General features: G+C 38.3%; 1 protein-coding gene across 2 annotated transcripts in view; it reads right to left on the bottom strand.

The window, feature by feature from the left end:
* Positions 1 to 15,563, bottom strand: part of VPS13D (vacuolar protein sorting 13 homolog D) — a 265,784-nt gene that overhangs the window by 224,516 nt on the left and 25,705 nt on the right. For both annotated transcript variants that reach the window (XM_063436103.1, XM_063436104.1), the window contains exons 7-15: positions 13,221 to 13,325; positions 12,964 to 13,134; positions 8,542 to 8,642; positions 6,919 to 7,087; positions 5,717 to 5,818; positions 3,454 to 3,664; positions 2,095 to 2,256; positions 1,314 to 1,444; positions 78 to 153 (exon numbers count right to left, since the gene is read on the bottom strand). In XM_063436103.1, coding sequence (XP_063292173.1) covers positions 78 to 153; positions 1,314 to 1,444; positions 2,095 to 2,256; positions 3,454 to 3,664; positions 5,717 to 5,818; positions 6,919 to 7,087; positions 8,542 to 8,642; positions 12,964 to 13,134; positions 13,221 to 13,325 — 1,228 coding nt within the window. The remainder of the gene's footprint in view (positions 1 to 77; positions 154 to 1,313; positions 1,445 to 2,094; positions 2,257 to 3,453; positions 3,665 to 5,716; positions 5,819 to 6,918; positions 7,088 to 8,541; positions 8,643 to 12,963; positions 13,135 to 13,220; positions 13,326 to 15,563) is intronic.

The following is a 15,563-nucleotide window of genomic DNA, read 5'->3' as shown; positions in this document are numbered from 1 at the left end:
AATCTATTGACACATTTTAAAAGACAGAGGAAACAATAAAAAAGGGAGAGTGTGAAAGGATAAACTCAAAGACTTACTATTGTTTGAACTAAATGATTCCATTGGATCAGCTTGTGTGCTGGATGTCTGAGATACACCCCCAACTTGTTTTTGCTGGGAAAAAAAAAATATATAGAAAAATTATACGCAAACACTTGCTTACATATGTGACAAGTACATGCAAAAATAGTAAGAAAATACAAACCTATTTAAACTTAAAGGGATATTCCTGGCACCATAACCACAACTTATTAAAGTACTTATTTTGCCCTGAGTCACTTTGTTTTATAGTTAAACCATAGTTGATGGAAAATGAAAGTCAAATTGCGATACAAGCTACTTTAAGATTAAAACACTGCTTTTGCAACTTTTATCCAGATCTCCTGCTACTCCTGTCCAGTGTGCCATTATGACCCATACACCTTTTAATGCATCTGCTCCAGAATGCCATGCATGTGAGATATCCTGCAATATTCCACTGAATGCAATACAGGGCATGCACATGTAAAGTGATTGTTGGGGACACATTGAATATGATAATCCCATGTGTCAATGTATGGCACTTCCACCAAAACCAAAAGTGAGTTGCCATAGAGAAGGGAGAGTAATTACTAAATAAAAAGAAATGATTATTTAATGAAGTCAGGTGAAAAACATTATGTATTCTAGTAAAAAAAAAAGTGTCTTCAGAAATACAATACATGTTTAGATATTCCATTAATTCGTGGCTAAGCATGAAAACCATTCTAGATGCATATAGAATAATGTAGATTGGCAGAGAAAGAAACTAATTGTGCATGTCATGGCATGCATATCTTTAACAGTAATTAAAGGCTGTATAGTGTAATTTGTAGGTTGTGCTAGCAGAATGTGTAGCAAATGTATAGATTGCTAGAAAATGCTATTGAAAAGTATGCCCCCTTTTTTGTAAATCGACTGTCAGCAAAAGACATCCATGCCAAAAGAGCAACAGTGGCAAGCAGGAGAACCCTCCTGCTAGCCCTCACCACAGCAACAGCAGCGAATGCACTGTAATTGCTCTGAGATTCTTCTGACTATTGGTTCGTGCTTTAGGAGCCATTATCCATTAACCCCTTAAGGACACATGACATGTGTGACATGTCATGATTGCCTTTTATTCCAGAAGTTTGGTCCTTAAGGGGTTAAGGCATATGTGTCATGACAGATTCAATTTAATATGGAGTCAATGAAGGATGGATAAGTCTAACATTAATAACCTATCTTTAGATTCAAGAAAACACAAAATTACCTACAGGATTAGGGTAAACGAGATCAGGAAAAATGGTCCCATGTGTCGCCAAATCTCGAAGAAACAGACCACCGAGCTGGATCAGAAAAAGAGATGAATCTCGTCGAGGCAAAGACTCCGCTCGGACAGTCATTCCTTTTAGAAAATAAAACATATGGAAATATTCTATATTGAGAAGGTATGCAAATATCACTAAAATCACTTATATTGTAACAACAGTTTAAAACTAACCCCTTTCAAACTACAAATACACTGATAATGAAAAATCATAATGTTGCGATCAGTCACAACATTAAAACCAACGAAGGGTAAAGCTAATAACATTGATTGTATTGTTACAATGGCACTTGACAGGGGGTAAGGTATATTAGACCACAAGTGATGTATCATGTGTTGGAAGCGGGGAAAATGGGCAAGCATAAAGATCTGAAAGACTTTGATAAGGGTAGACGACTGGGTCAGAGCATCTTCGAAACGGTAAGTTTTGTGGGGCGTAGTAGTTCGTAGACAATTTTTTAAAAAACTTTTTTTCAAAGAATGGAAAAACAGCAGGCCCTTTTTGTTGGACATCTTTGTTTTTCACATAACCAAGAAAACACTATTGCAGACGTTTATGAGAAATACACTGCTCTTTATCTGCAGTACTTCATGTTGGAAAAGTAAAACAAAGATTTGATAAATTTTGTATATGCAAAAAGTACCCTCACACCCCCCAAAAAAACAACCAAAAAATAAAAACAGATCTAATATTACCTCCCTAGGAAGAAAAGTATACTTAATTTTACCTGAAAATTCAAGCTGCATAAAAGCGGTTTCTTTATCGTGAACACTGCTTTTCTCCTTATGCAACAGTGTGATTGTACCTCCCTCAAGCTGAAAGTTGAGCTTTACAAACACGTGATCTCTCTTGGTAAATGTATTCAGGTTTGCAGTGTCGGACAAGTCATCTGTACCATCAATTAAACAAATCACAGGAAATAAGAAGAATAAATAGGTTTCAATGCAAAAAAATATCTCGGTTTCAAAACCTCAGCTGTATAAAATCACGTTTTGGTATTTTTGCACCATGGTCTGTGGGCTCCAAATTTATTTAACTGTTGTGTTTTCAGGAATAAAATTACTTCTTACTGTTGGACCACTTATAAACCCCTAAGGGGGAAAAAGTTTAAAAAGTAAGGACCCAGGGTTTGGCAACTATGTGTGTGTATGTGTGTATATATATATATATATATATATATTTTATTTTTATTTATTTTTTTTTTATTATTTTTTTTTTTTTTTGCATAATTTTATGCAATATCACAAATCTAATTCTACCAAACCTAATTTTTGTTTGGCATTGTTAATCATGGCCAATCCGGTGTCAGTAACCAATTAATGGCCATGCATGGCAGAGCTTAGTTCAGTAGCGATAACAGAAGATCCTAGTTCTCAGTGCAGGAAGAGACCGGGGGCTTGGCGGACCAAAGGTAAGTGGCCAAACTGCATGCTGTTGTGATTATGGTGCTTGGAGTGCATCTTTCAAGTTTACAGTGTATCTTTAATAGCCTCTAAACTTAGAACAAATTTTTTTTAAGAAGCCACAGGTAAGAACATTACACACTTGATATCAAAGTTATTTTGAATGTATTTAATGCATTTCCGTAAAAAAAAAAAAAAAAAGAAAGAAAGAAAGAGAACGGTCTGTATTCTCCAATGTAAAAAGTGAGGAAAAAGAGAATGTATCAAACTAATCTAATTTACTCCTATCCCCACTTTATGTTGACCTATGGACTGCCATAGCTCATGTAGTGTTCTCATTTTATGTTTTGGCAGATTACGTCTTTCTGCTATAAACAGGAAACATATTTGAAGCATCAGTCCTCGGGATGGAAAATGAGGCTGTTTAGCAACATCTGGACTAGCAAACCAAAGCAGTATGACACACATTCCATGAATATAAAAGAACAGAAGTGAATCCTGCTGCCAGGTTCACATAGGGAACGGACAGAATTATGGTGAGAGAAATAGGGAAATATACAAGTTAGAGGGAGAGCTGGAAAAATAGAGGAGACGTTTCTACAAGAGGGACACAATTCTTTTTTTTTTTTCACCACCTTTAACTAAACAGACTAAGCATGTGCAGTAGTAAGGAACAAACCTACCCAATATATCCTCTGGATTCCAGTGTTTTTCATGTTCCTCTTCTTGAGTTAATCGTTCTATATCTGCACGTGTTTCCTGAGGATTTCCATACCAGCCACCCCAGCCTGGAAACCAAGACTGGAGATACTGAAGCATTCCACTGGCATTGCTGCCTGTTGGGCTTGAAGCTGGAGACGCCATGGCTGGATCGGAGAAAGGTTCCCTTAGTGTCTGTCAAGAATAGGACAAAACATATAGTTTAATGGAACTGATATGGTGGAATCAAAGCAAAACACTATAAATCCCTGTCATAAAATAAGCCATCATGCAATTATGAAACAAGGACAATATTTGACATCTGCATCATCAACCCCAGCCATTTCTTCTATTGATCAGTGAGGTTAGTAATAACTTGCCTTACGGCCCAAGCTTACCCAATTCTGACAAACATTTCTCTGGGCTTACTCTGCCGTTTCCTATGACATGATGCTTCCTCAGAATACTGTGCCTGCCTTATACATAAACCTATCACTTGAAAGCTCTCCCAATGCAAATTCTATGATAGATTGGGTCTATTCTGAAACAAAGCAAACCACTGTCCATGCTATTGCATGGGAGGCCGTTTCACAGGCTAGGCTGCTACTTTCATAAAAAAGACATGGCAAATGCATGACATTTCTTTAAAAGACATAATTTGGTATCTTGAAACAAGCAGCATTTCAGTCCATTTATCCTTTAAAAAGCTTTCCTTAACTGGTACCATAATCGCTTAACCACGGCAGTTACAAAACAAAACAAACAAACAAAAATCTGTGGTTTACTCTTTAAGTACTGCACATTAACCATTTTCTGGATGCAGAACAAGCCTACAGTCATTGTATGTTTTCATTATTTTAAGAGGATCGTAACTTACTTTAGGAGTTTTTATCTCCTGCTCCATGAACTTAAATTTAAAGGGACATTATAGTCACCAGAACAACTACAGCATATTGCATTTGTTCTGGTGAGTAGAATCATTCTCTTCAGGCTTTTTGCAGTAAACATTGTCTTTTCAGAGAAAATGCGCTGTTTACATTACAGCCTAGGGATACCTTCACTGGCCATTCCTCAGATGGCTGCTAGAGGTGCTTCCTGGGGCAGTCCTGCCTAGTGTGCAGCACTGACATTCACTCTCTCCATCCTCTGCATGGAGACACTGAACTTTCCTCATAGAGATGCATTGATCCAATTCATCTCTATTAGGAGATGCTGATTGGTCAGGGCTGTGTTTGACTTGTGCTGGCTCTGCCCCTGATCTGCCTCCTTGACAGGCTAAGCCAATCCTATGGGAAAGCACTGTTATTGGCTCAGACCACCACTTCTGATGATGTCATCAGGCAGAGGCAGTTCACCAGCAAAAAGGGGCAAAGCCAGCAGCTGCTGACCTTTATACAAGTAAGATTTTACAATATTTAGGGAGGCAAGAGGCTAGATGGTGGTTTTAACAATATAGGGTCAGGAATCCTTTAATCACACACAGGAGGCTCCTATAGGCTCTAGAAGGATTTTTTTTAAATCTATATTAACCCCATACGGACCAAACATCTGGAATAAAAGGGAATCATGACATGTCACACATGTCATGTGTCCTTAAGGGGTTAAACAGACTTTGCAATAAAGGAAACTAAAATATCTAGGATCCTTTTCAGGAAGGGTTTCGTAAGGCTGTGCAAGTCACATGCAGGGAGCTGTATCACTAGTTCTATATAAACAAAAGTGATTTAACTCCGAAATGGCAGAGAATTGAGCAGTTAGACTACAGGGGCATGATCTATACACTAAAATGGCTTCATTTGGGATAACAGTAAAAATATATCAAATTCTTTAACCTAGAAGGGCATATTTTGCTTTGCTAATTTTCAAGCACAAGTCATGGTAAAATCTAGCTCAGTTGTACTTATTGTAAGACTGCATTGACCCTGCCTTGGTTAAACTTGTAGTTTCAACAAGTATAATAGACAATGCAGCTAGAATGTATTACAAATTAATTCGGATTAGTATACTGGAATTATTCTCTCACCTGAGCTCTTCTCACCCACCTCCTTCTTATCAAGGTACCATGGTATACCAGATTCCACCAAACAAGTGAAATAGATGAAAATAATAAGTGATGTATATGAGTGGAATAATGATGTAGATCTAATCGATATTAATGTGAGCAGCTTCATGAAGAATAAGGAAGATCACAGATTTGCTTTAATATTAAATGACTTTCATAATTTCAGATTGTAAACATAGTCTGACCTCAGCTAATTCGTGCTGCATCTTTAAACGACCATGAACTTGTTCCCGTAAAATCTTCAGTTCTTCAAATGTCTGCTCCTCCTCAATCTGATCCAACCGAGCCTTAAAAAACAGAAATGCAAAAATCCTAAAACGATCTGAAAACGATCAAACATGACAATTTTTCAAGAAACATATTTTTCATATATTCCAATTAAAGGGATTCTCCAATGCAAGGAAAACAAACCCGTTTTCCTGGCACTAGAGAATCCTGGAGTTTCCCCCTTCCCAAGTCGCTGAAGGGGTTAAAAACCACTTCAGACACTTACATGAATCCAGCACGATGTCCCTCGGCGCTGGATCAGGCTCCGCATACGCTCCCCCCCGCCGGCGAGGGAGACCTAATACGCATGTGCAGCAATGGCTGCGTGCGCACATTAGACCTATCCATAGGAAAGCATTATTCAATGCTTTCCTATGGGGATTCCGACGACGCTGGAGGTCCTCATGCATAGTGTGAGGGGGACCAAAAGTCGTCTAAGAAGCTAGAAAGTCCCTCTAGTGGCTGTCTGGTAGACAACCACTAGAGAAGGAGTTAACCCTGCAAGGTAATAATTGCAGTTTATAAAAACTGCAATAATTACACTTACAGGGTTAAGGATGATGGGAGTTGTCACCCAGACCACTTCAATGAGCTGAAGTGGTCTGGGTGCCTACAGTGTCCATTGAATTTGCTACACACACAAGACACACTCTCTCTTTCTCACACACTCACACACTCAGAGTAGAAGAATAGGTCCAATGATGTAGATGTCAGAAATGAAGTATTGTTAAAATCATGCTACAAAAAACAAAAAAAATTGGAGGCAAAAGGAGGTACTACCATTTAACAGGGGACAAGATAAAATGGCTCCTAATACCCATGCTCGGTACTTGGTTGATCTACCTGTTTTTCTCTTACATATAATGGAAACACCGTATAACATGTATACAAATGTGAATAAAACACAAATTGAACAAATAAAGAAATATTAAATAAATCAACATATTTTGAAAAGTGCATTGACTTAAACTTTTTCCGCCTTTTTTTTTTTTTTGAGCAACAAGTATAAAACTCAGGCTTAGCTAGGCATGAAAATTAAGCACCCTAACATTCTATTTAAGGAAATTATTAACATACAGATAAAAGACACATACAATACAAAGGATTAATGTATGCATACCTCATCTACACTAGATAACAGTATTCCTGTAAGATGATCATAATGTTTATCACAATAAAAGACAGCATCTCGAGCTCGCTGCAGCATATATGCCACTGTTGCACGCCGTCTTTGTTCTCGGATTTCCGAAAGGTTTGCATTCAGTGCAAAAAGCCACCATTCTTTGCAACTTGTATTGGAGGAAACATGACAAATGCAAGTTAATAAAATTGGCTTATGCATTTAAGCATAAAAATAAACAGTTTAAGTATCATAACTACCAATATATTTTTCTCTTTTCTGTAAATTATTGCTGCAGTGATTAGCAAATATCACTTATTTATAAGCCTCTGTCATTATAAGCTATGATGATTAAGTTTGAATAAATATATATGATAAGCTAACACAAGTCTCACTGTAGCATTTATTAGCTTGCTGCAATGCATGCAATTGCCAGTATTTTCATGAATTAAAAGGAACATCACAACAACTTTAGCTTAATGCAGTGGTTTTAGCATATAGTTCATAGCCTGGCAGTCCCACTGCCCAATTATCTGCTATTTAGGAGTTAAATAACTTTGTTTACACAGCCCTAGCCATACCTCCCTGCATGTAACATACACAATCTCCCCACACATTTCCTGTAAAGAGAGATCTAATGTTTAAACGTCCTTTATTGCATAGTTTGTTTAACTTAGAATTTTTTAGCTCCTGCACTCTTAATAGCCTGCAGAAGCCTCATGTGAGTGATTACAGTTCAATTATCAGAGCAGGAGATAAAAACTTTTAAAGCAAACACACTGTACGGTCATGTCTGACTGGAAATTAACCCATTTTGTTTTCATGCAGGCTGTGTGAGTCACAGTTAGGGGAGGTTTAAATATCGCTGCAAAACAGAAACAAAAAAGTGACAACTGCAGAAAATTGAGCAATGAGACTGCAGCGGCATTATTTATAAACTAAAACTGGTTCATTAAGCTAAAGTTGTTTTGGATCTTAGAGTGTCAATTTAAGCTGGTTAAGACTGTTTAACTACAAAGTTTATAAACCCATGCTTGGCAGTGTTATATTCTTTATGCACTACAGTCCAATTGCAAACAAAACAAGGGCTGGCATTGTCTGAAAATTTCCTGCAGTTTCCTGATCACTGTTAAAATGGCAGATATGCCACAGGTGAGGATAAGTCAGAGTTGGGATTCACTTTTGCTTTTTGTAATAATTTTTCTGCAAAATGTGATGGAAAGAAAAACAAATCCAACCACGTGAGGCCCTTAAACATCCTTAGATTACATTGCAAGCTAACTAAAGAATGTAATTATAGATCTCTATTATACGTTTAATCTTTTCCATCGTTCATATTCAATCATTGCAAAAGGCAGTGTATAAAATTAGCACTATAAAATAACATGTTTAAGAAACACTTCATTGGCCAAAACAGATTTTTTTTTAAATCACTATTTAGTAGATATACCCATCTATTTATTTATGCATTTTGGGATTGGTGATATATTTAAAAAAACAGGATGCAAAATCTGCAGATATCTCAGGCCTGTTCAAGCCCTCACACCCCCCCCCCCCCCCCCTTTTGTAATGAAGTTCCTTTAGTGTATCGAGTGTTCTTTTAACTCATTAAGTGAAACTTACTTTTGTAGTACAGAAACTTTTGGCTTCCACTTCCGGTATTTCATTTGCCGCTCTTTCCTTTCAAACTCATCAATAAATTCCACAATTTGTTGATATTGCTCCTAAGTAGAAAAAACACATTACTGGTCAACTCTCATGATGCTAAAAAAGTATTGTTCTTCAAACTACACAACTAAATATCACATGCACTACGGCATACATGTAGGGTGGCAATAAGAAGGTTAATAGTGGAGTCAAGGAAGTTGGCTTAGTATGTAAGCAGTTGCTGGGCAGAGTTAACCAGTTATCTAATCAGATGTAGGTGACAGTGTATTGCTGGGAATGTAAAAAAAAAGTGATGTCTAGGCACTCAAGTAGATGGCAAAACAGCAGCTTTATTGGGGTGCAAGCACAGCAATGTTTCGACCTGACCGGGTCTTTGTCAAGTGTATTGCTCGGGGACTGGAGGTGGCATGGAATTGCATGTCACAAGCTGCAAAACGGTGGGAAGCTGAGAAGATATATAATCAGAACGTGTGCCAAAAATCCTGTCAGTCAGTTGATTGTAGTTGAAGAGGGGCACAGATGGACCCTCTCATCCATGCAGAGCTTACTGGTTGATGGCTGTAGAAGACCAAAACGCGGCTGACTTATGTCCTGAAATCTCTGGGCAGGGAGACCTGGTTGAAGAACTGTTTATCTAAGGCTCCGGCTGCATTATGCTTTAAAGGGAAGCATCGAGCAGCCACAAAGTATCCTGGAGCCAGAAGGTGTTGTCTAATGGAGCTACAGGAGATGCTTGCTCACGCAGACTTATCAAATAAGAATATATGCAAAAAAAGTGAAGTTGCAACCTGTTGGCAAAAAATGCCAACACAGTGCTGCAATGCCAGTCTTTAAAATTTAAAGTGACATCTGAAAGAAAAAAAAAAAAAAAAAAGGATGTAAAGCAAGCCCGCCCTCTCCCATCTCTATCCAAGAGCAAAGTGGAGCTGAGGGCTTGGGTGAAGACTTTCTCCTGAGACGCAAGAAGCACTCTGATGCAGGGAGTAAGCTTCAGCTGGAGAAGATGCCATTCCTGGAAAATATGATAGTTCAATGCTGAGCTACTTCTTGTGGTGAAGATGATGAGAATGCTGCTGAAATAGCTAAAATTGGTGAAGCTTTGGCTTGGTGTAGTGGGAGTTTTGCAAAGTTTCCTTGGTCTTCTCTTGATTTAGTTCACAAAAATAGAGCCTGGGTCTTAAAGGCCAATTCATTTTTTTATATTGCCCAGCTGGCTCTTTATTAAATTATACATTTGATACGGATAGCTGCTCAGTGTCCTCTGCCTATTTGATGATGTATTTAGCTGGTTTTGTAGGTTTGGTCCTGGTCCACTGATGGCTGAGATTGACATAGAGCAGGTTTTTAGATGATTGCTGGATCCCCCAGGAGTTTTACTTCATTAGGGTTTTCATTTAATAATAATTTTAACAAAAGTCTCCCTATGGTTGTTCTCATTCCTTTATTTTTATTTTTTATTTTTTATTGTTGAGGCTTTTTTCATTATTGCAATGGGTGATAAAGTTTGGAATTGGTTTACATTCAATTGTACATTTTCTTGATGATTTTTGCTTATTTGTTCTATATAAGATGTACAGTGTTCTAGTTGTTAGACTTTTCCTGTCGTTTAGCGGTTTGGTTTGACATTCCTTCAGCTGAAGAAAACAGTTGGTCTATTTACATGTATCCAATTTCATGGTATCATTATGAATTCTGTTGCTTCCAGACTTATTTTTGTCACTCAAGAAAGCAATGGTTAGACCGTTTCGATCGTTGCTTGGTTTCTTGGCATTTGCACGACACATTATCCCAACAGAAATAATTTTGAGGAAAGACGGTTATGACCTGTTCATTGGATCTGATGGTGGCGCAGAAGGACCCTCCCTCCCCATTTTGATTGCTATTTTTGCCACACAGAAAGATAAAGATTATTTTAGTTTTAATGATCCATGAAATGCCTTTTACATAACACTGGGGATGCTACAAGTTCATTCTCATCTGTGCATTTCGAGACAGTGAACAATCATTGATTTCATAGCTTTTTTTTGGAATTTTTCAAAATACTGAATGTGGTTAAGGATTCTCACGTGCAAGAATTTTATTACTTTAGTGACTATTGGAAAAATATCCACATTCTCTAAAATATATGACTTGCAGCAATAATTAAACTTTTATTAATTTCCAGGCTAGAATGTGTTAATACAGTGGTTCTTTGCAAGTTTGACAGGTACCCAAACTTTGTGCATGGCATTAGCTGGCTGATGCATCTTTCAACTGTAAAATAATCTCAGAGATCCATTTTTTTTAAACGTCATATAATAAATAAAAATACATATATCAAGGCACAATGTGCAGTTTAGTTGATAAGGGCTACTTGTCAAACCCAAAACCATTTTTATTGAAGAGCACAAAATACAAAATTTCAGGACCTCTGCCCCTTTCTCAATGTACAAGGGCATTAAAGATTGAGAATGGAACAGGGTTTCGAAAAGTTTGTCTTTTGTGTTCTTTAAATTCTTATTGCTAATTGAGCGATATCAATTTTGCATATATACTGTGCTAGTGAGAATTTATTTTTTTGCCATTGCAGTTACCACACTCCATCTTTTTCTGTCAATAAGTCTCCATTGCACTAAAGAAGGCAAAGAATACAATAAATATATTTTTGTGCGTAGCTACATAGGGCCTGAAATTTTTTTTCTAGATCAGCGGTTCCCAAGTGGACGTGCACACAGGGGTGCTGCAGAATGTTTCCCCGGTATTATGGTTAACATTACCGGGGAAACATTACTACTGAACAGGGGCCTGGTCGGGTGCCGCGGTCTTAAAGTCGGTAATGTCGGACGGCTGGGAGGAAGTGACAGCCTGTCACTTCCTCCCAGCATCCTGCAGGGAGACAGCACGGGAAGAGGCAGCCGCAGCATGAGGGAAGAGGAGCACGAAGAGCTCTGGACCCTTCATTCCCACAGCAGCAGGACTCCAAACCACCCTCCTGACACAAGGTAAGCTGGAGGGAACAGGAGGGTTGCTGTAGATATACACACACACACATACATACACACACACACACACACACACATTGATATATATATATATATATATATATATATATATCAATCAGTGTGGTTCTGTATCTGCGCACATAATGGTGTATGTGCATATGTGTGGTTTTATGTCAGTGTGTGTATCTGTGTCATGGTGTGGGCATTTATCAATGTTTGTATGTGTCAGGGTGCATGTGTGTATGTCGGTGTGTTTCTCTGTGTGTGTATATGTGTCGGTGTTTATATGAATTTGTGTGTATGTGTTAGTGTATTTATATGCATCTTTGTGTTAATGTGCATGAATATCTTATTATTATTTATTTATTAAAAATTCTTAAGAAACGCAGTCTTATTACCCATAGGGTCTCGATGCGCATACCAGCAATCAAAAACAAGCAAAACAATATCCAGCACACAACAGCATTATAATCACATGCATTTGATCTGTGTAAGTATGTATGTGGTAGTGTATGTGCATACATCCAAGCAGTCAAACACCAGCACAACATACAAGCACTCCTGCAATCTAACACAATTACTTTCAAACACACCCCTTCACTCAAACACAAATACTTCACACAAATGTACATGCGCATTTAAAAGTGAACATTACAATCAGACACACCCCTGCAATCAAACACAAACATTACATACAAACACACCCCTGTATTAAAACACAATAACTATATACAAGCACCCCTTCAAACACCAACACTGTACATTACACTATAGCGCCAGTAAATGCCGCAGCGCTGTACAGATATACAACCTAGAAAATTTGACTTGGGGTGCCTTGGAAAAATACTGAAATATTAAGGGAGCCTTGAACCACTGATCTAGATGTTGCAATCATTGTAATGGAAAAAGGAAATTAAAGACCCACAGAACCATAAACACAGTATTTTGGGGGGTTAATTTTAGGCAACTGCTATTCCACTTTGATTGGATGTGTTTTTTGATTGCTAGAACTCTCTACCTTTTAATTACTCTGTACTAGATGAATATTTCTTAAAGGTGTTGAGTCTTTTTTGATGCATTGCTCTAATTTGTAGTATATTCATCCTCTATATCAGTGTTTCCCAACCCAGTCCTCAAGGCACACCTACCAGTCCAGGATTTAAGGATTACCCAGTTTTTTTTCTAAGGTGTTTTTTCTTTTTTTTCTAAAAACACCTTAGACAAAACTGGGTAATCCTTAAATCCTGGACTGGTAGGTGTGCCTTGAGGACTGGGTTGGGAAACACTGCTCTATATATGCAAACATATTCCTAACCTCAATATGTTGATATTCAATACAATTAAATTCCAGAAATGACAGATAACTAAATCTCAAACAGAAAGTGAAACGGTTTACCTGAGACAGAGTCAGTGGAATGGTCTTAAGACATATATCACATTCAATGCGCGGTTGATGTCGTGACCTTAAAGGATCTTTGGAACAATTTCTCTTGAAGAGAGCTGAAGTGTAAACAGGTTTGAGAATATACTGATGCTCACGACTTTCCATGCTTTTATCCATTGCTTCCTAAGAATTTGGAAACAATTATTCACAAATACAAAGTATTGCAATCTTCAAAACTGACTGATACATTTAATAAATGTTCTGGATACCTGTAACTTCTCAGGAGGCAAGCCACCCAGTAAAGTGCTGTTAACATCCCAATAAATACTGAAGTCTTCAACTTCCAGTTGTTTTTTCCTCATTAATTTCTCCACCTTTAAAAAAGAAGAATGTATCATACACGCACATGTACACATATTATTATACTGGGCCTTAATATATGAGCATAGCTGAGAACTGTCATGATTTTTATTTGAGGCTTTACACTTCCTATTCTGATAAGAGCAGGAATAATGTTGGGAGACATTCAATTAAAGGGACACTGTAGGCAGCCAGACCACTTCAGTTAGTGCTGCAATGTTAAACATTCAGAGAAACTGCAATGTTTACATTGCGGCACTAAGTCAGCCTCTAGTGGCTGTCTACCATTAGAGCCAACTCGTCGCAGGACGTTGGAGGGTGCGGAGCATCACATCGGTGCTGGGCCTTACCCAAAGTATAAGGCCTAGTATAAGGCTCATTTTAACCCTTTATTTACCGGAGAGAGGGGAGCACGAGGGAGGGGGGAGCGATAGTGCCAGGAATACAGTATTGTATACCTTTAAGCAGATTCCATGGTAAACAAAATTTGCTGTTCAGAGTCTCTTTTCCATAGAAACTTTGGGGTCCCCTGAACTACACAGGTTTTATCTTCAGAGAAGTCCATCCACCCTAAATAACAAGCTACACCTCACAAGAAATACAGTGTACTACAGTGCCAGAACGAATGGCTTTAGCGGTTAATAATGACCAAATAAGAGGTAATTGATGCATATTGATACACTGTAATGGATGGAACAAAAAAAAAATTCTGTGTATTTCTGTAGTGCAGGGGTAGGCAACCTACGGCACGTGTGCCATGCACGGCACTCAAGGTGTCTTTGCACGGCACTCAAGGCTGCTACAGCCAAACAGGCTCTGGCCTTTCAGGAGTCCCAGTGAAACTTCAGATATCTGCTAATACGAAAAGGTTGTGAAAGACAATCCTCAATTTATGCATTGCAGCACATAGAGGAAGTGATCTCAGATCACTTCCACCCAGCGCTTGTGAATGGCAATCCACACTATTGTAGAGCAGCCTTGCAGCTCCTGTCCTTGACCTGTACCTGGCCAGCCTCGTTCCCACTGGAACCCAGGGAAGCCACCCACACTGCTAGATTTACACAGAAATGCAGAATAACCCTCCCCTCATACAAATAAGACGAACAGCCCACAAACAAATATACCTACAATCCGCACAAACGTAACCTGCTAACAATCCACATATATGCACACAACCCCACATGCAGCCTCTCACATGCAATACCCCAAACAGTCCCCACACATACACACACTACCAAACACACAATGTGACATGTCCATCCACACACACAATTCCACAAGCAGCCCCCATACACAGCCCACATTCATATGTATCATACACGATACCACAAACTACTCCTGAGCATATACAATATAATAGCTCATATAAGCACAAATACAACAATACAAAGCAATTACAGTATAAATAACACAAACAGAATATGTCAGCATACACACCTCAATTTAAAAAAATAGGACTGGCACGCTACGGGACATCACAATCCTATATCGGCACAGTGCTGCTAAAAGGTTGCCTACCCCTGCTGTAGTGTATTGTACTTCATATCTTGTGAGAACAAGGAAAGGACAGCTGCTTGTAGTATGTTTTACGGGCTTGTTTTAACAGGGTTTTTTTTAGCCAATCCTACTGTAAGGTTTAATATGAGATTAACTAGTATTCCATCCTTGCTAGGGTTAATGTCTTCTCGACTGAATCTTAAGACTAGCAGCCTTGTACATTGCAAGGACGTCACATATGTAGTTTTGCATCTGACAATGCTAGAACATCACATACATAGTCTTGGCACATGACCATCTTTGTTCACCTCTGTTCTAAGAAGACACCACCTAGGAATACCCCCCATGATAAGTTTTATATCAATGATTTGTTATATGCTTTCACCAATGTTGTGAGAACGAGGCTGACATGCATTTCAACATCACATATTTACTTTCTATTGGTTCATGCACCAGGACAGCTCTCTTTAATGAGGCGCAATTAATGTATTCATGTATTGAGAATTATTATTGTTTTTATTGGTGCGGGAAGAAAAATGAGTCCATGGCAACGTTGAGGTTTTAGATTGATCGATCACTACTTTCTGGAAACAACTTTTCAACACCTACCCCTTTTCTCTTCTGTACCCCTTTAAAATGTGACAAATAAAAATTGTCAAATTGAAAAAAAAAAAGAACCACTAAAGGCACCCAGACCACTAAATCTCAATGAAGTGGCCCGGGTGCAGGGATCCTTTCATTTTAACACTCCAACG

Source organism: Pelobates fuscus, chromosome 11 (genome assembly GCF_036172605.1).
Source record: "Pelobates fuscus isolate aPelFus1 chromosome 11, aPelFus1.pri, whole genome shotgun sequence".
NCBI classification, from domain to species: Eukaryota; Metazoa; Chordata; class Amphibia; order Anura; family Pelobatidae; genus Pelobates; species Pelobates fuscus.
This window is presented reverse-complemented; position numbering and strand designations above follow the sequence as displayed.